The following is a 27,437-nucleotide window of genomic DNA, read 5'->3' on the forward strand; positions in this document are numbered from 1 at the left end:
GGGTGGCTGCAGGAGCTGGGCCAGGCAGGGTAGCAATTCAGGGGGCTAAGGGAGCAAGTGTGGGTGGGGCATGTGGGCCTTGCAGGGGGCCCTGTGGACCCTGTTGGGGCGGGGGCTGTAGCCCCTGTGGGGGGGGCAGCTAAACATATAAGTATTTAGAATTCATTTCATTACGATGATAGACACACTGGTGGGCTTCCAAACTGCTTTAACACTGTAGATATATCAATAAAATATTGCCCAACTGATCGCGGTCTCTCTGTCTCTCACTCTCTCACTATAGTGGTCTTTTGTTCTAATTGTGGAAGAATATGGATTTCAGGGTATTTTACAGAGTGGCTTTGGGAATTTTTTATCAGGGATTTTTCAGTTTTCAAATAAGGAACACCAGAATTCCTGCTAGGGAGGCAAGTGGAAGGAGACAGGCAGAGGAGCCTGCTCAGAGCTGGCACCTTGGACCCAGCTGAAGGTGGCTGACCTCCTGGCCACTTGGGGCCAGGAGGACATGCTTTGACAGTTCAAAGCAGGCCACCACACCCAGAACATCTTCTGGGTGATAGCTGCCCAGATGGCTGGGCACGGGGCAAACCTGGCACTAGTGCCACACAAAGACCAACTCTGTAGCCACAGCACATTGGCAGCTGGCCCAAAGGAGCATATGCTTCTACTGGCTCTGCAGTCCCCACCCAGGTCTGGCAGGTGCACAGCAGGTCACAGCCAGGCAGCAGCCCCCACTGCCAGACTGCTGCAGTGGGTACAGGGTGCAGGAAATTCTCAGGGCTGCTTCAGCAGTCCAGCTGGCACAAGGGGTTGTGTTTCCAGGTACCAATTGGCTGGGCCCCAGAAGCTCCTGAGAGTGAGCAGCCCTGAGCTACTTGACAGGGCAACTTTTTATACTGCTGGGGACAGCACAGGTGCTGGCCCCAGGCTCTAGCTCCCCCTGGCTGCAGATCCTGGAGAAGCCAGACAGGGTTATTTTGCCCCAAGTGGCACAATCTGCCCCACACCAAAGTGCATGTCCAGGCACGTATGCTGAGGCAAAAAGCCCTGGCTCAAATTTGCACCTCTTCTATTTGAGCTGCTGCAAGCATGCGTGCTTGCATGTGTGGATGTGCCCTATGAGTACACACATGCTGACTCTTGATGAAATGGGGCACATAACTAAGTAGCTCTTTAAAAAGTTAGATTTACATACCTAGCAATGCTCCCCTCAGAGAAATCAGGATAAAATTAAACATACTGTATATACTGCAAGACATATTAAAAATGCCAGTGCAGTAACCTGTATACCTGTCTTACATGTGTAAGATAATGTACTTGGCCTAACAAAATAATTAATAAAATGAAAAATATTAAAGCCAACAGTTGAAAAAGATTTTTTTGTTTGAAGTAAAATATATTTTTTCCATTGAACATAATATCATATTAAAAAGGTGCAGGTATGAGGTACCTGTCCTAGGGATGATCTCACATGTATTGTCAATGACAGTAGGATTTAGTTGGCTGAATGAATCACAAAACAAAACTTCAAAAGAGAAATCTTCCACTGAAATGTACTTTTTTACATTTAGGGTAACAAGGAATAACAGTAAAAAAAACTCCACCAGATTACAGTACTCTTTCTAAAGAAATGTTTAAGTCCAAACCCTTTTTAAAACTTTGTAACATGCTTGGTTTCAAATATCCTCTCATGCCATCATCACCCAAGCTATTATTTTTAATACTTTTCAAGTTGAATGGCTTCTAAGAATTGTAACTTTCAAACTCACTTATTTAAATTTTGATTTGCTATCTTAAAACTTCACAATATTTTCTCTTTTATTCAGTCTTTTACCTTGCAGCTTCACTTGGCTCATCAGTGGCATTCTTCAATAAAATATTTATGAGGTAACACTAAAACAATAAAATTCATGAGAATAAGCACTTTTTCAAAAATACTTTTGTATTAATTCAAGTGTATCAGATATTTCATTTTGACAGGGGCACAAGTGAAATAAATTTGGAAGTATCAATGTATTACCATGGGATGTTTGCTTCTAATATATTTTCCAAGAGAACAACTTACGGGATGTAAATAAGCCAAAATTTACAAACTTGCATGGCTTAATGGGGAACCTAAAATTACAAACAGGCAAAAAAATCTACTGGTAGCTGATTTTCAGTTGCTAAGTACTTGTTATTCCAGTTTGCTAGGAGTGCTCAGTATCTCTTCAAAGTCAAAGTAATTTTAAATGTCTAACTATGGTCTTAAGTGTATATGGTTTGGGCAGCCACATTTGAAAATATTGGTGTACTCTGGTTCAAAAAACAGACTAGCCCAGAATCTGTCTTGTTTTAATGCATTTTTGACAAATCTCTCAGACTGATTCACATGTAGTTGAGAACACTAGATCATAACCATGGAATGAATAGGGTTGCAAGTCCTGTGATTTCTTCTTTTTCCACTTTCTAACATTCTATGTGGCATTTGAAGGGAATCCTACATCCTTATACAAATTCCACGGTGAATTACTGTGATATCTCATGATTACCAAAGAGAAAATTGCTATCAGAATCATGATGACCACTAGGGCTGACTTTAATTTCAATTAACAATGGTTTAATATTTTTTAAAGATGATTATTAAGGCCCATGAATTACAAAGCCCAACATCCACAACCAACACCCCTAAAGCCTTACATCCACATTTAGAGCAATTATTGTTACATGGAGTCTCAATGAATTTACTGCTCTGGGAAAAACATATTTTGAGCTAAATTCATGCCTTTCTCTTGCATAAAGGCTATTTTTTAATATTATATAAAAAGGTAAAAATAAGTAAAAATGAATTGCCCTAGTCTCTTGCAAGTATACGTTGCCACAGATGTACGTACATACCAGGAATAAATAAGAAGTGACATTTATATATAACGTTAAAGTGAACTGACAGATACCTGGCAGAAGAGTAGAAAACTAGGTTCTCTCTCCAAATAAGAAGTGACATAAAAAGTTAAAAGTATTTACACCATATGTTTAGTTCATTGCTAATATGGAGTTATAAATTAGCAAGTTAACACTCATCAACTTGCAGGGTTTTTTAGTGCATAGTAAAAATAATCAAATTATTTAACTGAATGTAAAACTTCATTGGGTTAGGTAAGGATTTATTAATATAAAGTTACTTTACTTTGACATCTGCAGTTCCTGCGATGATATCACCAGCTTTCAGGATGGGTTGCAGGAGTGGGATTTCTTGGTAGATATTTGGAAAGCAAACAAGAGAACCAAGAATAGTATGAGCTTCTGAACGAGGGGCCTAGAGAGAAAATAGGTACAAACAAAAACACATCTTTTTCATAATGTTATAAAAATGACAAATTGTATGATATTGGTATCACGTAACATTATCAGTGATATGCTTAACATTCTTCATGCCTTGTATTGGACTTCTTTTCTGTTCGTTTTTCTTGTTGAATTTGTACATAAAATAAAACTCCTCCATCAGTACTAACCAGGCATCACCTCTGCGTATACAGCATAGTGATTTGATTACTTTACAATACAGATTCCATCTCGTTTGTTCTGTTTCTACATTCCTCGGGGTCCACTGTTTGACAAGAACAAAAGGCAGACACCTGCCTCTTGAGCTGATAAAATGTAGCTCTGACTGACAGCGGTGACCACTCTTGGAAAACAGGCCACTACATATTAAGACCAGTGTTAAATTTTCACTTATCCTTGTCTATGTGTTTGTGTGCAATATATTATTAATAACTCTCTTAGATAGTTCTGTAGTTTCACAGTTGTTGTTATTCATGTTCCTTGAGAACAATTTAAAATACTTACAATAATCAGGAACTACAAACAGAATGCTACATGCTTTCTGAGCTGACATCAGGAGAATTTCAATTTTTGCTACCTTGAATTATTTCTCTCACTGAAAGCCTCAGATCTATATTGTATATTCAACCTAGTGATGCAGAAAGGTCTGAAATGCTAGATGTTTTTGTGCAGTATCATAGTAATTTTGCATAGACGATGCTGTATGTACCACAAATAAAATACTTAGCTTCATTCTATTAACACCAAAATGTAAGCCTCCTTTTAAAAATGGACACTAACTTATTAATTTAAAATAAAATCCTTAAGATTTGGGGAACTCAATAGGCTGTTTAAAGCCCACATTTAGATATTAAACTCAAAATTTGGCATTACTTAATATTTGCATGCATTTAAGTCCTGATTTGGGCATCTAATTCTAGAACTTGAACCATTTATTCAGCTGCCAATGTCTGAAAAAAGGAAATTGCTTACTGGTAACTGAGTTCTCTAACGTGCTTTAAAACACAGACATTCTCACATGTTGGTGGGGTTAGACCCTGAGCCTTTTGTCTGGAAACTACTTTTTGCCACCCTCCTGCACCTAGAGGATAAAGGATGGAAAGCATTTTAGCTTTTCAGTTTCCTTTCAATGGGAGAGTCCTAGAGGGGCAGACTCTGAGGCAGGACAGTAGAATTTCAATGTGTATGTGCACGCATATATATGGAAAAACACATCCCAAAAAACTTCAGTTAGTGGTAGTTTCCTTTTCTCCTTTTGAGTCCATGCACACATTCTCACATGTGGGTGGCTCCAAAAGCTGTGCCTATAACATATGGAGAGGGAGACTCAGCATCTCTTCAGGCAGTGATTGACAGGAGCACCATCCTGCCAGAAGTGCTGTCATTCCAGCAGGACTCCACAATAGCAACCAAAAAAACTTGCACTTTTTTTTAGCACAGTGAAAAGAACTATTGAACTAAAAATAAAGCTTCACTGGGTTAGGTAAAAAATTATTAATACAGTGTTACTTCACTTTGACATCTTCAGTTCCTGTGATGATACCGTCAGCTTTCGCAATAGATTGCAGTACTGGGATTTCTTGGTAGATATTTGGAAACTTTAGCAAAGGTGTGAAGTGAATTGCAGTCACTGGTCTATACAAATGTCTAACATAAGACCCTGCAGGAGGAGGCACTGCAAGGTACCTGTACTCTATTGGAGTGTCTGGGGATCACAGACGGTCCTTTGCAAATTCATGAGAGTCTGATATTACTGGAAATCCAACTGGAGAGTCTTTGACATGAAATAGCTGATGCGCTGGACCCTTCTACTTTGACTGAAAATTGATGTGGGGACCTGCAATCCTGTGGTTTGCAATCCCGTGCAGGTAGCAGGCCAGAGATCTTTTCACATCCAAAGCGTGAAGGGTTGCCTCAGGCTCTGAATCATGCAGCTTTGAGAAAAAAGACTGATAATGAAATTTGCTAAGCTGAAACTCAGAAACCGGGTGAGTATGAAGAATCACCTTGTCCAACTATAAGATGGTATTATGGGAGGTCTACCATTAGAGCTTGGTTCAAAGTAAATTGCTTGGTAGAAATGATTACCACCAGGAGGGCTGTCAAACAGACTGCCATTCACTTAAACTGTGATCGCGTATGCACTACAAGGGCCAGATTAATATCCCATTGAGGAACTGGATCTTTGACACGAGAGGCCCTTTGACAATGCTTTTAGAAACTCAATGTGACAGAGTGGGAGAAACATGTCAGCTTTCCATCGTGGGGGTGATGGGGATAAGTTCACCATCCAGAGAACCTTATTGCTGCTTCCAATACCAACAATAAAGTAGCTGGGTAAAAATACTGAAACTCCACTTCCTACAGCAGGACTATATACCTCTCGTCAATATGCTTCTCAAGTGATAGGGATAAGGTAGGAGGAGTTCCAAATGACACAGGCCAGTAGAAGAATGGCTTAAACTGGCAGTATTACTTTCAAAGGGCTGGGTTAGCATAGAATGACAGTCAATGATTGCATTGAAGTTTCAGTTGTTTCTTTTTAAAAGAGTTTGAAGTCTGGGCAAGAGACCTAAGGACGTCTGGGAAACCTTCGGCTTCATCTGCCAAAGGGTCAGATGGAGGCATGGTTTCTGGAGAAAGGAACAGCTTTCTCACCTTTTCTTGCAAGGATGAGTGTTCCAGATTAACAAGATGGAGGCAAGTAGGATCTGTATATCCCTTGGGGAAGAAGCACACAACCTCAAATAACAGGAACACTGGATTAGTTCCATGGGTAAAGGCTTGATCCAAAGCCATGTGCACCAGGGGAATACAGTGGTCAGCTCTGAATAGATTCTGGCACTATGACACTGGAAACAACTGTTCACACGATGATTCATTCAGTAAGACCCTCAGCAACATGAATGCTGGAATGGGTCAGGGTCAGTGTCAGAACAAGATACTGTACACTGAAGGGCAGTGTCAATGGACCTGGAGGATAAGTAGGGTGAATAAAAATCAATGATTTAAAAAAAATTAAATATCTATTTTTTAAAATTTAAATCAGATTGTTTTGATTTTATTTAAATTAGAATTAAGTTTTCCTTTTAAAATCTACCATCTTAAAATGAAATTTGAATTTAATAAAGCATAGTCTAAAGGATAAATTTAGGATAATCTATTAAAATAATTTAAATAAAATAATCTATTGGGTCAAGGAGCATCTACTAAAAACTCTGGAGTTAAGGCTAATTTTCTTCTATAAAAGAATGAGAGGAAAAACCATCTAACTTTTGAGGTCAAGCTTTAAAAATATGGCACAATATTTCACATATCAGAGGCTTGGCCCTGCAAGGGATGCAGGGTTTCTACTACTGGATGCAAAGGATCAGCAAAGTCCTCACAGTTATTGGAACCTGGCCTCTGACTCCAGCAGACAGCATCATCTGTACTCATTGATCAGGATTATCCACTGAGCTCACCTGGATGGTATCAAACTCCTGTTTTAGTCTCTCTGGTTGAGCTCTGATTAGTTCAGATAATAAATTATGAATATTTATGATTCTGAATCCATAATGGAGGCTTATTCTTTAGCCCAGCTCATGGAAAAACAACCATCTGCTCAGTAACTACCAACTCCCTGCTTCTGAATGATTCTGGGTACTTCAGTTCAATGGCCTTTCTTGGTCCTTTTGCATATGTACAGAGATGTAAACAATAACTTCTAAAGTGCTCTACTCTCTCTCTAAACTACAATTCTGCAGCACACAAGGCAACAGCAGAAATCGTGGATTTCAGCAGAAATCGGAGAAGGGTTTTGTTTTTTGGGGGTGGGTTACAGTTACAGTCTTGGTTTGTTGCTAGTTTCTTGTGTGAAGGAGGGAGAGAGAGCAGAGAAGGAGCAGTGTGCTCAACAGAAAGACCAACACTGGGCTCCAGATAGTATAGGAAAAGGAACAACTTTCTGTGAAGAAAAGATCAGTCTTGATTTCAACACCTGGAAACTGGAGGAAAAAACTGCCATAGCTGCAGAAATTTTGAACGTCCATCATTTGTAATGTCTACAACTTTAGAATCATCAACTGGTACCACCAGCAGTAGTGCAACTAAATACACCTCAGACAGTGAATTCCCTGTATCCAAAAAGAGACTTTCTTCACTATCAAGTAAAACTATGGATGACTTAATAATCAGGACCAGGAAAGTCCAGCAAGACAGCATAGATGAAAAGATTGCTCAGTTCATTTATGCAAGAGATTCTCTCTTTTGCCTTGTTCAGAACAAACTTTTCATTGACATGTTCAATCATTATGACCAGGTTACACTCCACCCAGCAGAACAGCTATTGCTGGAAGGCTTTTGGATACAGTGCATGAGAAGGAAACTAAACAGTATGCAAAAAACATTGAAGGGAAAAGTGTTTATTTGCGTGTTGATGGATAGAGCAATGTACACAACAATCCAGTAATATGTGTTTGTGTGACAACAGAAGATGGGATTGTTTATCTTACAGAAACAATTGATACATCAGGAAATGCCCATACTGCAGAATTTTTTTTAAAGTAGCAGTAAAAGCAATAACAAACTATGAGCACAAGTTCAAGTATCATGTGCGTAGCTCTGTCACAGATAATGCTGCAAATGCTGCAAAGGTGAGAAGAAACTTAAAAGAAGATAATGAAGTAAACTTGAACCTTTTAACATATGGGTGCAGTGCTCATTTGATGCATCTTTTAACCAAAGATTGAAGTACTCCAGGAATAAAGGGAAATGCTGTTGGAATAGCAAAATACTTCTGTAACAACTAGTTTGCTTCAGCTTCACTGAACGGAGCTGGGCAATACAGGCTAATTCTTCCCTAAAATGTATGCTGGAATTCAGTGGTTGACTGCTTTGAGCTATTTATTAAGAACTGGCCTATTCCAATGATCATCTGTGAAGAAAATCATGATAATACTGATGGAAGTATCATAGCTAGAATAGTCAAAACACTGGACTAAAAAGCAATATAGAAGATATACTGAATACATTAAAACCTGTTTCCAGAGCCTTGGACAAACTACAGAAAGATTGCTGCCTTCGTGCGGCTTCTGTTGAAACTTGGAAAGAACTTCAAGAAACATCAAAGCAAGAAATACCCACCAGCAAAGTTACATTGCAAGCAGTAAAGAAGTAGATGGATCAAGCATTTACTCCACCTTATTTTCTTGCTGATATTCTTAACAAAAAGGGTAGATGCTTAACTGCCGAAGAGGAAAATGTTGCTATGACATGGACATCTACCAGTGACCCATCAGTCATACCAACCATAATGCATTTCAGGGTTAGATGTGAATCATTCAAGCAGTAAGTTTGCAAAGGATATTTTAAAGAAAGTCACAGCACTGAACTGGTGGAGTCACTAGCAAAGCACCTGGAACCAGAGATTGCAGTTGCCTCTTCTGTTGGTGCAGAAAGAATATTTTCTTCATTTGGACTGGTTTATTCAAAGCTGAGAATTGACCAGGAGCTGAAAAAGCAGGAAAGCCTGTTTTTCTCTTCCAGTCTATTACTAAAAAGGGGGAGGAGGATGAGGCTTATGAGTTCTAAAACTTTGAAAGAAAGGGGGTAACAATTTTCAAAATGGCCTTGGTAAAAAAATGACTGTCTAATTTTAAAGGGAATTAAACAAGTAGGAACTTAAATTCAAATGATTTTAACTTAGGCATTCCAGACAATTTTCCCCAGGGTGACATGAAACAACTGGTTTAATTCAGAAATCACAGTTCATACTTCTAATACTATAACAGTTAATACTACTGTTTAATAAATTATTTGTAAATATGCACCATTTCATACTAAAATGAAGAATATCTAACAATCCGAATACGTTAAGCTATATATTTTTAAAATATATACATATATATATAGTTTGTGTACCTAAGAAACGTATGTACCAAATCTACTGCAAAACTGTATTTAGTTGTAAATGAACATATTTTAATTGTTGCATCAGTGAATGAAAACACACCTGTCTTTAAAAAACAAACAAACACACACAATAGGAAAGTTGATAAAAATACAGTTATTTAAATTGGGCTTTTGGCTTGTTCATTTAAATAATTTGATTTAAATCAATCCACCCTGCACAGAAGTAGGGACAGATGCGGAAAGTGAGAGAAGAGGCAATGCTGATGTCTGGATACATAGCGCTGAACAATGCAATGGTGCAGAAGAGAGCCCAACTAGAGCCAAGACAGTTGTAAAACAAGGATCCTCATGTACTAATGAGAGGCTCCATGGTACGGTAGAATCCATTTCTGAAGATGATGAAGGCACCTACTTTGAAGAGGACCTCTTTCCCCTGCTGTTATATGAGCCCTACTATGGTGCTGAGTGGCTCAGATGATGATTATGAAGTGAGTGTCACCATACTCATATGTCAAAGGCATAAGGGCCAGAAAGTCAGTGATGGGTAGAATGGTCAATGTCAATAAGACTTTGGCCACTCGAAGGCAGGCCATGAGAGTGCTGCATGTGAAAACTGTGAAGTGTCTCTTGCACAAAAATGCAAGACAATGGCTGTGGCAAAACTGGGTTGTGGTAACAAGACTGCCACAAGAAAAATCCAACTCTGCTAATGGCTTGCAGCAACCCATTAGGTGTCAAGACAGTGGAGTGCTTGCAGTACCAAATAACACACCCACACCATAAGATAACAGTCATGATAACAGTCTATCAAAACCTTCTATCACACCTGAGCCGAAAAAATAAGTGATGGTTAAAAGTGTTGGAGAGACCTGACACACTAATCACATGTATATTTCCAAGGTAAGAAAGCCACAGAAAGGCTGAGCCAGTATAACTAGAGAAGGCAAGGAAACTACATATACAGGTCAAATGAACTAGCAACTAAAGACGACAAAAAATTAAATATACATTTCAAGCAAAACCTGTAAAAGGTGCATTGAGTATGGGCCAAGCCAAAGGGTGCATCTCTGAGAGAGATGCACCAAAACCTCTTTGGCAGGTTTCTCAAAGTTGTAAATTACTTCCTTCTATTACCCTTGCTCTACATTTTTTCTGCTTCCCATCTCAGGCTCTCTCTACCATCCTGCAATTCCTTCCTACTGTCTTTCAAACTTGGAATGACTCACCTAACAAGTGCCCTCTCTCTCTCCTCCAGATCCCTCTTTAAAATTAATTTCTTCCATGAAAACCTTTCCTGTTTGGTTCAATGCTCTAGTCTCTTCTCAGACATGCTCCCTTATACTGTTGCCTCATTTACTTGTTTTGGTATGTTTTTTATTGTATTTCTGGCCCAGGAAAGGTTCTAACGTAGTATTTCTCATGGCATGTTATACCCTTTTAGGACATCATAAGACAATTTTTTATTAATGCATCACACATGCTTATATTTGTTATGGGTTTTACTGCTACCTACCTGGGTGATGCTCCCCCTCTATGCGGCACTGGTCAGGCCGCAGTTGGAGTACTGTGTCCAGTTTTGGGCGCCGCACTTCAAGAGGGACACGGGGAATCTTGAGAGGGTCCAGAGGAAGGCCACTACCATGATTAGTGGCCTTCTTGATAGACCCTACAGGGAGAGGTTGAGAGAGCTGAATCTCTTCAGCCTTCACAAGAGATGGCTGAGGGGAGATCTTGTGGCTGCCTATAAATTTATTAGGGGAGGTCAACGGGGAATAGGGGAAGTGCTGTTTACTACGGCACCCCAGGGAGTGACGAGGAATAACGGGTGTAAACTAGTTGAGAGTGGATTTAGGTTAGATATTAGGAAGAAATTTTTCACAGTAAGGGTGGCCAGGAGCTGGAATGAGCTTCCAAGAGAGGTGGTGCTATCACCTAGCTTGGAGGTCTTCAAGAGGAGGCTAGATAGTCACCTGGCTGGGGTCATCTGACCTCGGTCCTCTTTCCTGCCAGGGGCAGGGGGTCAGACATTGTGGTCCCTTCTGACTCTACAATCTATTCATCTAATCCAATACCTCAGCTATGGCCTTGATCTTGTATGGTCAGATGCAGGGACAAACTCTTACACTTACATGACTCTCCTGGAAAATTAACGGTATCATGAAGTTGCAGATTCTACCTTTATGCATGAATTTTCATGATCATGTTCTGTTTTTATATTACAGTGATGTCACAGCCATCATGGCAACAAACAAAAGAAAACCAACCCTCTCAGACTCTTGCCCACAATGGGTGTTTGAGGGTCTTATATGTAAATTTGACATCAACTATACTGTTTAAAACAGTGTTAGAAGTAAAGCATGTGTACCAGAATTGACCAGAGACCAGCATATAAAAATGTTTACTATACAGACTCATATTCCAATGAAGCCATCTCAGAACGCCAAAAGCAAAGGGGTATTTGGCACTACAGATAACCTTTTGTATTATTTTAAATACATACAACATAGTAAGTATGACTGTTTTGTGAAATACCGGGTGGGTTTTTTGTGGGAGAGATTTTTTTTACATGTTTATATGAAGCACAATTTTAAAACATCTTGCAGTACTACTTGCCGGCAAGGTAAGCTTTTGATCCCTAAAAAGCTTTTTGATCTATTTTTGTGACAGCTCTGTACCAAACCAATGCCTGTATATACACTGATGACCATAAAAACAGGTCTATGCAAAAGGACAAAACAACTCACAATATTCTGTTGTAATTGGAGATGATTTTTCTTCCTTCTCCTTTCATATGGTGTGCCTATTTCTGCTAACATATACCTGTACCCAAAGATCCAAACTTTCTTAACAATGTATGTCTTAAGAACTTATTCATATTTTTCAATCCTATATAAAAGCTTCCTATTTTAGCAAGCTTGTAAGAACTTTAACATTACCTTAAGCGCAGTGGTTTTCAATCTGTGGTCTACAGACCCCTGGGGGTCCACAGATTATGTCTAAGGGGTCCACAAAAGATGACTATGATTAATCAAAAGTATGTGAATATCCAGTTACAATTCAAAGGGGGCCGCCCCTCTATTTGAAATTTATTGGGATTTTCAAATGAAAAAAGCTGCAAACCACTGCCTTAGCATGTTAGTAGTTATTCTGCATTTACATTTTTTTAAACTAGATGAAATGGTGTTATTATCCCTTATAAACTATAAGAAATTCTGTGCCATCAAAATGCTTTGTAGTTTCAATATTCATTCACTGTAAAACGCTAATGAGATTCTGAAATTCAAGTCCTGCTTTTAGTGTGTAAATGTTCTGCAATATTAGTGAGGATATGATTTCTCACACTTTGGCCTTTTGATGAAACACCTTTGCAATACTAGTATGTCACCTTATCCTACAATTTCACACATCAGCTGCCATGGTATCTGCCCCAAGAGCCCAGTTTCACATGGCACTAATGAGTCAACACCTGTTAGAGTGGAGAAATCTGAACCTTGTTAGCAACTGTGCACTCTCCTGGGAACTTGGATGTTGAGCATTGTCATACTCACCTCCAACATGTCTGTACTAAGAACTCTGGCTGCAGCTGTAATGAAGTCTCCTATCAGCATTGTAAAACCAGGTAAAGCCAAGAAGAAAAACCAGGGTGGACAGTGCTTTATGACAGTATTTAAAATATCCTGAAAAGAAAGAGAAATGAACCCTTCAATTTTCCAGAAAAAATAATCAAAACTATTTAACAATGAAATCTTACAATGCTGTTATCTGTTACAAAAATTAAGCAATAAGTTTTTATAGAAGTACTCAAATCTACATATTATTCAGCTCCCTGAAACACTGATCAGTTTCCTATTTCTTCACTAGAAAATCACATTTTCTAGAAAATGTACATTCCCTTTCTCTGTAACAATTCAAACCTTAGCTCTGACAAAGTCATGCTTTTTCTTATTTATAACTACATTTGAAAGGAAAGTAGCAATTTGTATAATTTGTGTTTTGTTATATGCTTACCAGATGTACCAAAATATTCAAGTTTGATAAACTGATATAGCATCAGAAATGAAATAAAGCTAAAATAATACTTCATAAGCATTCCCTGGCTACATAACATTAAATAAACAAGACTTCCTAATGCACTGTTTCCAAGTCGTTCAAGATAGCAGCCTACAGCCAGTACCTTATTTCCATGATTAAACTTTTGTGTGGAAACTTTGTAGGATTTATAAAGATGTAATTGAGAAATGCACTAATGTTAAATGCAAAAAGTACCTGTAGACAACTTTCACAAAAATAAAATTGTTGCTATCTTTTATAAAAAAATAACTTCCCTCCACCCCTAGGTGATAATCTGCTAAACCTAAACAGTTATATTTCAAGGTTTTTTCCCCCAAGGATGAATCATTTTTAAAAAGAAAACATGTTTTTACCACCAAAACAGAAGCCTGTGTTATATGTTAGGGTTAGAACACTAGTAACAGTGGTGTTGCCACAACTTGATGCCAAACACATGTATACTTTTTGGGGGTAAGCATTCTATCAAATCCCCTCCTTTGTGCTTCATTCCCCTCCCCACCCTCCGCTGTCTCTTGTGATCAAGACAAAATTTTGATCTGATCATTCTGAGGTGAAGTTCAACGTTCACAAAACTTGAGTGGGTTTAAAATTCAGTATCAAATTTTAAATCCCTGGCAGCAATTATCACTATTGCAGAAGAATGAGGGAGTTGATTTCTGTACAAGTTTAAAACCATTTCTGTTCCCACTGCAAGATTAAGAGAAACCCGCCATGCCAAAGAAAATAATTAAGTGCTTTGCCACCCCCACCACCTTACTGAATTTTATAATAAATTAAAAAAATCCCATTATTTTAAACAGATTATTGTTTTCACGCTTGATTTTTAAATTAAAAATTTAAGTTTTGTCTGCCTTGGAATAGTCTGTAGGTGGTTGGAAAACTACACGAGAGGTAGCAAAATGAATCAACCAAATTAAACTCATTTAAATAATGTTTTTATGTCACTTATGGACTTGAGAGAAAGTCTCTCTTTAAGCATTAGATGCTTCCATTCATTCAATTAAGTTGTGAGAAAGGTTTCAGTCTACATGTTTTCTGAAACTTCCAGCAAATCCTTACAACCAATAAAGACTACAGATTGAAGACGACATAATATTTGAAACATTTCTTAGTGATATGGACTCATTCGTAATTTTGAGATTTCTAAGATTAAAAGTAAGAAAACAGACAAAGGTTAAAAAATGCTCAGAAAAAAAGTCAGGTCTTCACATACAGCCTATGTTAGCAAAAACAGCATAAATTCAGTCACTTTTTTCATTTTTAGATATTTAAAAAATACATTAATACTTTTCAAAACACTATCAAAGTCTCCTCTAACACTATGTATTGACCCAGGAAAATACTTATTAACATTAACATACCGCGAAATGATCTATGGAACGATAAATAATCTCACATTAAAAATTAAAAATATTTTTAAATTTTGGCATTGCAACAGACTGTTTTCACCTCTCTGAATGAGCTATAATGCCACTCAAGTTAATGTTTAAACTAGTTTTAATCACTTCCTTTGATACATTTTAAAGTCAATATCAGTCAATGCAAACATTCTAAAAGAGTGAGCAGATGGATGCTGCAGCTCATAAAGTGGGTGGTAAACTCATGCTCCAAGGGCAGAACAAAAGATCTACCTTTTTTTATAATTAAGGGTCTGATTAATGCACTGCACTCCTCACAACACACCTGTAATTACTTACAGGGGTAGGTATTGTGCTGTGCCCCGTCTCTGAATATCAGGCATCAAGCTATACAGTGGCAGATGGGAGCACACTTCTGTTGACATATGCTACAATAAAAAAATTCATGCAAACCTGGCCTAAAAGGTAGCAGAATGTAGCACATACAAAGATTAATCACAACTGTGTTAACTTTGCCTTGCTTTCATTAATTCCATCTGTTAAAGTTAACACTCTAAACCAATATTCAGGGGGTTTTTTTTAATTAAACTTTTAAAAATTGACAGTAAAACCTAATAGTCAGTGAGCCTGCTATAAGTCTTCAAAGATTCAAAAGGATCCAATCTTGTGTGTGTTTACTTGAGCTACAACTATACCTCTAAAACTCTATGGAAACTGGCTACTGCTAAAATTTACTACCATTACAGTGATGAGGTTAAGAAGGCACTAGATGCATATTGTAATGCTTTAACTTTGATCTTTTTCACAGTACCCTCTGTAAATAAGCAAAGGAAGAATACAGTTGGAAGAAGAGATTATAGGTGTGAGTATACAGGTCTAATTTAAAACAAGATGTTGCACAGATGATGCATGATACATGATGATTTCATCCTCTGATGGTGCTTTTTTCTAAACAGTATAAGAATTTGGTTGCAGATACTACATTGTTGCTGAATAGAGACAGCATAGAGCAGCAGTCCTCGACCTTTTTAAAACAAAGGCACCCCTCAGAAAATGCTAGCTCTTACCTTTTGCTCATTTTGTTAAAAACAGAAAAATATTAGTGATTTTTTTGTTGCAAAGAACTCAGAAAGGCAACAACAGGTCAGAATGTTTTAACACTATGGATTCCTGTTTGTAATCTCTGGGTTTATCTTGTAAATCATGTTTGTATACCTAACAGTGCGGCACCCAATGACACCCTTGAAAGGGCCTCTAGCCACCCCAGAATGCCATGGAATCCCGATTGAGAAGCACTGGCATAGAGTATATTTAATAAACAAGAAAATATTTTTTTCCAAGTTACAATGCAGAGAATTCAACAAAATTATTTTGAAAAAAAGTCTGCTGCTACACTAGAGCAGTGGTTTTCAACCTTTTTAGACTCAAGGCACCCCACAGAAAATGCCAGCTCTTAGTTTTCACTCATTTTTTGACTATGGAAAAACAATAAAGTGATTTTTCTGTTGCAAAGAACTCATAAAGATCACAACAGGTCAGAATAGTTTTAACATTATGGATTCCTATTTGAAACCTGCTACTTGAAACCCCAATTTTTATATTGTGAATCATGTTTGCATACCTAACGGTGTTAATATTGTGTGGCACACTCCAACATCCTTGAAAAGATCTCAAGGCAGCCCAAGGCATGGCACCCTGGTTGAGAATCACTGCACTACAGTAATCCCTCAGTTTCTCTTTGTCACTATTCATGTTCAAGACAAACAAGTTCATAACACCTATCATGCTACCGTGACATAACATTCACAGCTATCTGCATCAAAGTTAACTATGTACATGTTGAATAAGTTATCTTGAACTCTGTCTTTGACTTAATAAAAAGATTCTATGGCCAGATTCTAGTCTCCATTTTACCAATGCAAAACCAGAGTAGTTTTATTGGCTTTGTTTAAAATAATCAGTTTAATTTCAGCATAAATAAAATGAAAACCTTGCCTAAAATATGTACGTAATGTAAATAAATCTAAATAGCACAAAGCCTTTAAAACACACAAAGAGTAATGATGAAATTTGTCAAATTTTCTCTTTCATTTCTTGATTGACATACTTTCATGCAGTGTGCACATCTACTGGTAAAAGCTAGATGCACATAGTAATGCAGTTGATTTGCAGCTTATCAAAGGATTCAGGTTTATGAGAAAGCAACCAAGTGAGAACATATGTCCTATCAGTGATCTTGCAAAAAAATCAGGTAATTCAAATAGAGGCAAGTTGTTTCCTTCCCTTCAAAGCACAGTTCTATAAATATAAACTGTATTCAGCAGCTTACAGCCTAGTAAATGAATCACTTTAATTGAATGCTATGTACACAGTAACTGGAAAAACACAAGCAATAAGAAAAACATATGGTGATGGCAATAAAAATTGGTTTACTCGTTTTTGTACAGTGTTGTTTCTTTACTTCTTTCATAATTGACCTTTAGAACGATAAATGTGTAAAATAACTTTGGTTTATTATGGCTCCAAACCTTTCAACAATTACACAAAATGAAAATTTAAAAGGAAGTATTCATTCTGGAAGCATTTCCATTGTTTACATAATTGCACTGCTATAATTTAGTGTTCATGTTGTTATGGAAAAGTGGGAAAAAAAGAACCATTATGGACTGTTTCAATTCAAAATGCTGCACTGTAGTGTCAAAAATGGAGGGGGGGGGGAGGAGGAAATCCCCTGTTTATGCCAGTGTAAAATGGATTAACTCTATAAATGACAAAATATTTCAGTTCACGGTATTTTAGCAAGCAAACCAATTTCATAAGGTCACCTTCATCCTGTCAGTGAAAAAATATTTATGTTAGTTCACTGAAAGGTCAATTACAAAAATATTCTTCACCTAATTTTTGCTTAGGCTCTTTCAGATTGTAGGTGTAACAAAATAGCCTGCCATCTGTCTTTATCAGGTTTCCCAATTGTCCCTCCTCAGGAACAAGCTGGGTTTCTCACTGAAAGTTCACCTTGTTCTTTATTGGGATAAATATTATTAGGGACTGGAATTTACAAGAGAAAAATATTATTCAATTATTTCGTTTTCCACCTTATAAAGGAAAAACACTAAATCTACTGGTTTGTGAGTTTCCTGTCTTCTTTTTTCAGACAACAATTCAGACAATTGTTGAGACAAAACAATTATAGTGTCTGAAAAAAACTGGTTTTGATTGTTTGTTGTTGAATATGAAACCAAAAGTTAAAAAGCTGAAACTTTTGAGAAAATAACCCCAACTATACTAGCTACAGTGGTAATTTAGGTGTCCTTTTAAAAATGAAGTTTCACCAAAAATTATAAAGAAATTTAACTTGAGTAGAAAAACAGGATTATCTTTGGAGAAAATACATTAAAAATCGCCATTTAAATCTACTTTGAAAAATATATATGTATTAAAACATGTATTAAAAAAGCATAGAGTTATAAATCAACCCTGTCATACAACAAAACAATTTCTCCCTATACTCAAAGTTTTTTTGAAGAAAAGCAAGGGAGAGATTTTTCAAAGGCACAATTGGCAATTAAGCATTCAAGTTAAGATTGTCATTTATATTCAAATTAGTTGATGCAATTGTAGCCACCGTAAGCAAGGAATAAGACACTAAATCCATGACAGTTTGGTTCAGTAACCAATTGTTATCCAAAAGGTGGAAATACTTATCCTAAACCAATAGTTCTCAATTTTTTTTAGACATAAGGCACCCCTGGATAGACCTGAGAAATCCCTGGATAGACTGGAGGCAACCCTTGGAAAATGTCAGCTCCTAGTTTTCACTTTTTATGCCTACAGAAAAATAACAGAGCAGTTTATCTGGTGCAAAGAATTAAAAAATCACAACTACAGATATCAATTTGAAATCTCTGGGTTTATTTGTGAATCATATTTGTAAACCTAACAATGCTCAAGTGGCATCCTGGTTGAAAATCACTGTCCTACACTGATCCTAAGTTTCTGTTCTTTTGCCTGCAAAGTTGCTAGGAAAGTGACAGTCATAAGATTTTCAAGACTTGGTTTCAGAAAAAGTGCAAGCTTTGCTTTTCAAGTAGGACTTAGTACTTACATTTTTCAAAGTCATCAGGAAATTCACACCAGAGAGCTGGGTGAAAAGTAAGTTTTTACTAATGGTTGTGCAAAAAAATAAAAAAATAAAAAGAATAATTGCCACAGTAAGTGTGGTTCTTCAAGGACACTGCCTCTGTGGCTACATACAGGCCGTCAAAAAGCCCAAGGCTGAATTGATTCAGTCTTTGTAGGTTAGTCTAAACTGCAGGGATGGAACTGATAAGCAAATGAACAGACATTCACTTTTGATTCAGGAAATGCAGCCATATGCCTGCAGTGGCTCAAGCCAGAAGCTGCGGGGTACCAGAGCACGTCTGCTAGCTACTGCCAAATGGGAGAGAAGACAGAAAGATCTGCTGAAGGAGAGGGGGTGTGACCAGGCCTCAATTCCTGCTCTGCCTGGGTGGGGGGTGGGGGAGGTAGTGGCACTGAATTTATAAAAGCTTGAACAAGAATATTTCTTTCTCTGAAAAACTGTAAACTGAAGAGCTATAAAGGCAGCCTGGGCTGTGTGTTCGCTTACTCTTTCTGCTGGCCCCGTGGTCTCCGGGATTTGCAGTCCAGAATCAGAACAGCAGGACTCTCAGGGTTGCTTGTCACTTTCTCTTCCTGCTTCTAGGTGCCTCTGGGATTTGTAGTCCACAACTGCAGCCAGCACTGAATTTTTAGCAGGGGAAGGTGAGTTTAACCCCCCTCCCTGGCCCCAGACTGCAGCTGGGGTTTGCCTGGGGGGCCAGTGAGCCAGCTCTCATTGCTCCAGCTAGGGAGCAGAGGGGCAGGGTCAGCCTTGCTCTCTGGAGCAGGCAGCATAGCCCAGTCCATGGCTGCGAAGCATATTGGGATGCTGGGGGACTGTGATTTAACTTGAACCAGGAAGGGGTCTGGGACAGAAGTTTCATAAACTGGTTAGACCCAAATCAGTTAAGTCTGATACTACATTCAACCCGGTTTATCTTAAATAGTTTCAGCCATTTTGAAACTGGTTTATGTGCACTGAATTTCTATTTTGATACAGGTTTAAACCAGTTTCTGATCTCTTAAACCAGTTTACTTGCAACTTCTGTCCCTAGTCTGTATCTTCAAACATTTGCAGAATCCATGCTTAAACCACTCTACGCCTCAGAGTTTTGGGAACCATCTCAAAAGCCATATCTATGGATACCACAAATGGACTTTCCTGTTGCCTTCCCATGCTGCCCCAGTGAGTAAGGGGAGCCAAACTGAATGCATAGTTTTTACACATCTTGGGACATGGAGACCTCGAGATGAGGGAGAGGCTCCCGCATCCCATGGTCCCAGGTCCCAAGACTTCTAAGAAAATGCCTACAACTGAGCAGTACTGGGGCTGTCCTGGGATTGGGTTCACAATCAGGTCACTGTTGGCCCTGGCCCAGGACAACCCAGTCTCAAACTGCAGGATCAGGCTGAGGGCAGCTTTGCAGTTGAGCTATTGGGATCAGAAGACTTTTACACCCAATCCCTAACATCATGCTTCGTGCCATGCATATCTGGCTTGGCAGAAGCTGCTATGTTTGCAACAGGGCATAAAATTCCTCTGGTCCTAATCATGCCATTGTTTTAATGCCAGGAGCCCTGGGAACATATTTTCAGTACTGTAGGTTCTTGTGAAAAAGGTTCGTTGTAAAATACATATGTAAAACAACCCGATCAACAGCATATGAAGGGAGAATGAAAGCATATGAGGAAGGAAAAGGAAAAAGCTACTGCAGCATGCTTTAAAAGAAACCATAGCTAACAAAATATTGGAATCTGAAAGTCTTATGAAGTATAAAAAGTTACATTAGATTTTTTTCAAAACAATCTATTGCTCTCTAGAGACGAACCTAAAACCCACAATGGCTAACAATTTCCAAACTGTCTCAAAACTAAGGGCCCTCGTCTGCAACACTTTATCAAACACATAAATACTTAAAGGAGTTCTTATTCCATGGAGAACAATGTTTAGAAGACAATGCTCTACCCAGCTAATCCATGTTCCAGTAAACAGTACTAATAGCTTGGCAGTCTAAAAGTTCTATGCTACTCTTCATTGTATTTATAAATACAAACTTAATAGAAAAAGATATAAAAGCTCACAAGTACTTTTCTTTACTTCACGTTGATGGCAATATCAAAAAGATAATTAAAATGTTTTCTGCCACAAAACCCCTCAAATGATATGCTTCATATTCTGAATTAGCAAGCCATTTAACTAAGACAACTCTACATCTTTTCATATCCACTGTTTATATGTAAGCTCAGCACACAGATACTGCATACTATTTCTGCCCTCAACTAGTAACAGTATATTCAAAATATGTTAAACCACTTTACACATGTAAATATGTAGAAAAGAGTAACAGATATAAAAGGCATAAAGGAGTGTTATCAATAAAGGATGCTCCCTTTCACTGGCCTGGACACCTTTCATTACTAAAATAAAAGTAAAAATAGAGCAAAAAAATGTAGTCCTTAACTTTTCAGTCCATAGCGCTGCAGTCTGCAGCACTCTTGGCTAACATTCTATATGACAAAACAAATCTAATCTGTATGTGCTGAAATGCAATCATTGAATACATCTGTTAACTCAGTAGGATTTTCAAGATTATTTTTCAGGTTTTAGTCAGTTCTGCCCTTACTTTCATGAAACTACATAGAACGTAACTGCAATATCATTCCAGAGATTTTCTGAAATGTTGGTCTTTAAGAACATTCTCTAATATTCCTTATTAAACCAGTAGCTCCAAAATAGGCCACTCAATTAAGTTCTGTGACGGTCCCCAAAAGGTTTAACTGTTAGTCTTCCAAGTTGCTATAGAAGGAACCCCCCAAACTTAAGTTCATCTAATCAGGTTAGTTACATCTAAACAATAACCGCCATCAATCAATGTCCAATTATTAACAGACATATGTCAAGAGACTGTATTCAGTGTGCGCACCGATGTCTGTAGCTGTGGTAGGTGACTGAGAATCTTTTAAGGACATTTATAGCTGCCAGCCAGATACTCTTTGAAAGACAATGGAATGAGGTTTTTTTTTTTTAAATCTTTTTCAGAAGGTTTTAAATAAACCTTAAAGGATCTTAGGATGACACAATGATTATCAGTACAACTATTCACTAGCAGATACACTGATGAAGCCAATAGGTGCACAATGATAAACAAAAGGCATCTGAGTGACAATAATCCAAAACAAATTATATGAACACAGAATGAAGAGACAGGCTTCTCTGCTGTACTAGAGAAAAAAACATCCATTTCTCACAGAAACATTTCAGCACTGCCGACTCCAGACTGCAACAGAAGCTCCTGTGGAGTCTTCCAAACTACATGTCATCGAGCACTGGTGCTCAAACTCCAGTCCAGAGGCCAGATTCAGCTGGCAGGGCCAGTTGTTATCTAGCCTGTGGGGCTCCCTTCAGGTCTGCAAATTTGACAGCAGGGGAGTGGTGGCAGCATTAATTGCTGCTTGCACGCTGTCAAATTTCTGGACCATGGGGAGCCCCTGTGGGCCAGATAACGTGGCCATGCATGCTAGATCATGACAGTGTGTGGTTGGGTCAGCATACAAGAATGCTCTGGAGCCAAATCTGGGCCCATGGGGTTTGGCTGATGCATGGCCAGATCTAGGCATGTGGGGTTACACCTGTGGATCTGGTCTATGGACTGATTGTGAGCCATTCATTCATCTTGTGGGGCTGGGAGGTTGGGTACCACTGTCACAGAGAAGTAGGCAATTTCTAATGATTCAACCAATGAACTAGAGAAACCCTGGATTAGACCCACACTCTTTTCTTGTGACAGTAGACTCAATGATACTGGTAGAAGGAATGGAGGCTACTGTCAGAGATATAGGCAATCCCCATATTGGTGCCGCCTGGCCCATGTTGGAGAAAGCAGTATGACCTGGATTCTGTCTTTGTGTGATCAAAAGTTTTAACAAGATCAATGGAACTGGAAAATGTCTCAGTTCAAGAAAAAAGGTCTCTGAACATGCTTTGAAATTGGATTCGGATCATTTTCCATTGCTGCTGTCAGGAAGAGGTCAGTCCCAGAAAGATAGTCAGTCCTATTTCTCAAACCATGGAAGCCTATGATGGGAGCTGGCTGCTAGTACAAGCGTTTTGCCATTTATATATATTTGAGGAGACAGACATCAGAATGAGATGATGACCATTGTTTCTTGACAGGATTTTTGGAAGGAGTGTTATACTGTTTATTGAAGCAGTACATAGAAGTTGTGGTATCAAAGTTACTCACCCAGCAAGTATATTATTTTTCATTCTGTATTTAGTGGCTTTCAAGTCCAAAGAAGTTAAATTCAGTTCAGCCTCCTACCTGTTCCATGGAGCATGAACTATCAAGCTACCGGGACTGGGCTCCCTAGTTCTGACTGCTGATGGTAACCATCACAAAGGATGGAAAATTATAACAGTTTGGGAGCTCCCACAAATGGAATGTCATAAGACTTTTAGAGGAATGTTAATTAAAATTTCCATGTTGTCTACACTTGAAGGAATTTTGTTGCCAACTAGGGTTGTAACTATCTCCTCTGAAGCAAATGAAAAGGTATCAGATATGTGGATATGGTCATGACCCAGCTAGAATTTCACTGGTCTTAGGGGATCTTCTTGCCAGAAGTGGGTAACTTGGCAAATATTCCTTGACCCAATCTTTTGGAACAAAGGAAATTCCTTGGATGAATCACAAATTATATAGCAGGGTTTGGCAAAATTTTTGGGCAGAGTAACAAAAATACCCAAACCTTGACTTGTAAGATGTTGGCATGCCAGAGGCAAACAGGGGGAAGCTGCAAGGGGTCCAATCCTTGTTGTAACAGTGCAACTCTGGCTCCTTCCCCACTGCCCATCCGGAGGCATGTCTGCACCTGCTGTCAGCAATAAGCTGGGCCAGGGCTCTGCAGACCCTGTTGTAGCAATCTGCAGCCTTCCTGCTGCCTGATGCGAACAGCCTGGGCTCTGTGACGGGTGGCAGGGGCCTCCCCAGTGGCAGGGGCTGGCTGTGGTAGGTGACTGGGAGGCTGCAAGCTGTTGCACTGAGGTTTGCAGACCCCTGGCCTGGCTCACTGGTGGTGGCGGGTGCATGTGTACCTGGGGTGGACAGTGGGGGAATTGTGAGGGGCCCGATGCTTGTTGTGGTAGCACAGCCCTGGCCCCTTCCCTGCTGTCCACCCCAATACACACGTGTCAAGGAAAATGCCTTCACATGCCACACTGACATGTATGCCAGGACGTGCCAACCCCTGTTAAACAGTAAGTATACACAGATAAAAAGCAAACAGCAAGTCTTGCTGCTGGTAAGGACTTGCTAAATTTAACTAACTATCCAGGTTTGAGAATACAGGAATACTATAAGCATGAAAGGGAAGGCAGTTCCTACCAGGCCTTTAGTAAATACCTTTGGTGAATCAGAAATGCCAAAGAACTGTCTACAGTGTGACCCCGCATCATGCAGATGGGAATATTCCTATGATAGAAAAGTGGTATCATTTAACTCAGAAGTCACAACCCAGCTGCGGTTAGACTTATGAAAGCTAGTGTTAATGTGTGGAATCTTCTGATGAAAGTTTGGGTTTTAGGCCATTCCTCTTTTCTGGTACAAGTTATTAATACAAGCCTTTGTCTTTTCTTACTTTCTGCATGTAAGAAACTTTCATGGCTCCCATTAAAAATCTAAGTGTTTAGAGGGAAATCCTTATTGGAGGATTGTTTTGAGGTAGCATGCCATGGAACTGAATCACATATCAAAAAAGAAGAGCCTCTACTACCCTGCATTATATGGTAAAACCACTGCAAAACACCAAAAGTCAGGGGGGGCGACAAGAGAAAGAAGCAGAAGATGATAACTGGTTGTGGGTTCTTAGGCAACATCTTATTTATGGCCATCTCCAAAAATTACTGATGAATATTAATATCCTTCACTCCACCCTAAATAAATGTTTTGCTTTTACTGGAATATCTAAAGGAGACAGTGAGTGAGTGATTAGATACGAAAAAGGAGAATTCCCAACAGTTTCTATCATATCAACTTTTGAAACACTTTCATACATGATAGTGTAGAATGAGAATGGGAAAAATTCTGTATGTTAGTGCATTTTCCTTCCAGAATCTTAGCTACACTGAAGCACAGGCCAGGATATTGTCTTTTCAGGATTACTGGATAACTTTCCATGTAGTCAAGTCTAGAATGTAGGTTTTTGTAACAAGTTCCAATTATCTCAAAAAAACCAATAAACCAAAAAACAAAAACTTCACAATTTGCTTAGCAAATAAACATTTACTTTTAACACAAATAAAAAAACCCCCAGGATTTGAAGTAATTTTTAAAACAAAAAATATATAATTTAGTCCAGGGGTGTCCAATCTTTTTGAATGTGGGGCCAGATCATGACCTTTTTATCACCCAGTGGGCTGGAGAGCCATATTCAAAGACCTCACAGGAAGTGGTATCACATCAGGAAGTGATGTCACGTGACCTTTGACACCAATGAAGTTGCAGGAAGTGACAATGAAATGGGTCTGGAAATGTGGTTTAAAATCCAAAAATAAAAAGCAATATAAAAGCAAGAATGAAATAATACCAAACACTTGACTAAAATAAACACTTTCGCTTCTACTCACTTCTCAATGAATGAAAGAAGCATAATGCAAGTCGACAGATCAAATGTGGAAAAGATCAGTCAGAGTGGAAACTAATCAAAGCAACAAAATATGGGCATTTTTGAGAATAATCTTCAAGAAGATTTACTTTTATTGAATTAATAACTAGTTATGACTAAAGGTTACATAATAAAACCCTGGTTTTAAATGCTGACCATCATTTAAATAGCAACATCAGAAGGGCTTGTCAGCATCATCCAGTCTGAAAATAAATTGCCCTTTTCTACACAGAGATTGATGGCAACATGAAACTTGAGCACTAGGGAAGCCCATCCAAAGATATGTGCTCCCTTCACACCTCCCTACTCATTCCTACAGGTGTTCCCAACACCCCTCTTCCCCCCAACACACGTATGCTCCCTATACCCTTCCCTACATGCATCCCCTATTCATCCCTACACCCACTCCCAGCCCCCCCACATCACTATGAACCCCCACACACACATACTCCTTGTTGACCCTTTCACCCCAATGCTGCCCTCACATATGGACCCCTGCACCCACACTCAACACACATACAGGCAACACTCGCCCACCAAAGTGTCAAGGGACCCGCATACAGCCTCTCATCCTCATAAGACTCCAGTGATTCAATTGCTGGCAGCCTGCTTTTGAGCAACGCGCATCTAGTGTAGTCCTCATGGTGCACCAGACCAGCAGCTCCCACTTTTAATAACGGCTGGGGCATTAGGATCCCCAGTTGTGGCTGGACGTAGAGAGCCTCTGGGCCGGGTTCCTCCTGCCTCCCACCCAGCCCGGCTCCGGCAACCGCGTGCCCTGCAGCCCCAGCCCGGCCCCAAGGTGCCCCCAGCTCCACGCAGAAACTTACCTGTGCCTCTGTCCACCACGCACGCAGGCAGGGCGCAGGCCATGCTGCAGCTCCCCCGGCCATGCGCCAGAGAAGAAGCTGCATGCACTGTCCCCAGCTCGTCTAATCAGGCATGGCTGGGGCAGCCCCGTGCCCTGGCAGCAGGACCTGGCTGACTGCTGAGCCTGGCCCTGTGGGGGGGAGCCGCTGCCCTTCCCTCGCTGCCGGCTGGGGCCCACGGGCTGGCCCTGCCCTGCCCTGCCCGCCTCGCTTCGCTGCTGCCCCGTCATGACTGTGGCTCCACGCTCTGCAGCAGCTCTGCACCGCCGCCGCGGGCCAGATAAAATGGCTTGGCGGGCCGCATGACGGCCTGTATGTTGGACAAGCCTGATTTAGTCAGTCTACTGCTGTGGTAGACATGAACTTGTAATGCATTATAACCAGGGACCTAAACAATTTGAGAAAGCAAGTGGCCAATTTCACAGGCACAGGGCCGGCCACCATTTATGCAGGCTTATTGCAGTAGAACTACCCTATGCCTCTGATAGGCCAAGGGGTTGAGAGAGCTGATTGGCTGAGAGGGCTGCCTGTCGCATGGCCCTGGGCCTTGCTGCTGATAGGATAGCTGCCCGTCATGTGGCCCTGCCCCTTGCAGCACTCAGCCAATCAAGCCATCTTGACTGCTCTCCTTCTCCTTTTCCCTCTGGCGGGCTGTGTGGCTGGGCCACAGCAGCCATGAGGACTGCTGGCTCCCAGTGGGGAGCCAACATTTTATTTTTAGTATGTTCTTTTGTTTTGCGGATTTTGTAGACAAGGCCCATTTTTGCAGTTTCCATAAAACTGTTAATTGAGATGGTCCCAAATTATGACATACAGTTTTAAATAGGATTCTGTACTTTAGCATACACAGAACATGTTCTTCTGCTTCAATATTCTTTCATAGGTGGTTTCTCACTTTATATTATGGCCTAAAACATGGTACACGTCACCTAGATTCGTTGGCACAGAGGTGGGCAAAATACAGCCTGTGGGCCGGATCTTGCCCGCCAGGCCATCCTATCCAGCCTGCAGGGCCCCTAAAATATTTAGACAATGTATATTTATCTGCTCCCAGAAGCCTGTCAAAGATGACAGGAGGCAGGGGTGGTAGGACCCAGGGGAAGCCAGCAGCACTCACTAACAAAGCCAACACGGCTCCACC

General features: G+C 39.7%; 1 protein-coding gene across 2 annotated transcripts in view; it reads right to left on the minus strand.

Annotated features, from left to right (window-relative positions):
* RALGAPA2 (Ral GTPase activating protein catalytic alpha subunit 2) overlaps nt 1-27,437 on the minus strand; it is a 375,043-nt gene that overhangs the window by 150,252 nt on the left and 197,354 nt on the right. For both annotated transcript variants that reach the window (XM_025201970.1, XM_025201964.1), the window contains 3 exons: nt 12,762-12,890; nt 3,167-3,295; nt 1,835-1,893 (listed from right to left, as the gene is read on the minus strand). In XM_025201970.1, coding sequence (XP_025057755.1) covers nt 1,835-1,893; nt 3,167-3,295; nt 12,762-12,890 — 317 coding nt within the window. The remainder of the gene's footprint in view (nt 1-1,834; nt 1,894-3,166; nt 3,296-12,761; nt 12,891-27,437) is intronic.

Source organism: Alligator sinensis, unplaced genomic scaffold, assembly GCF_000455745.1.
Source record: "Alligator sinensis unplaced genomic scaffold, ASM45574v1 scaffold140_1, whole genome shotgun sequence".
NCBI classification, from domain to species: Eukaryota; Metazoa; Chordata; order Crocodylia; family Alligatoridae; genus Alligator; species Alligator sinensis.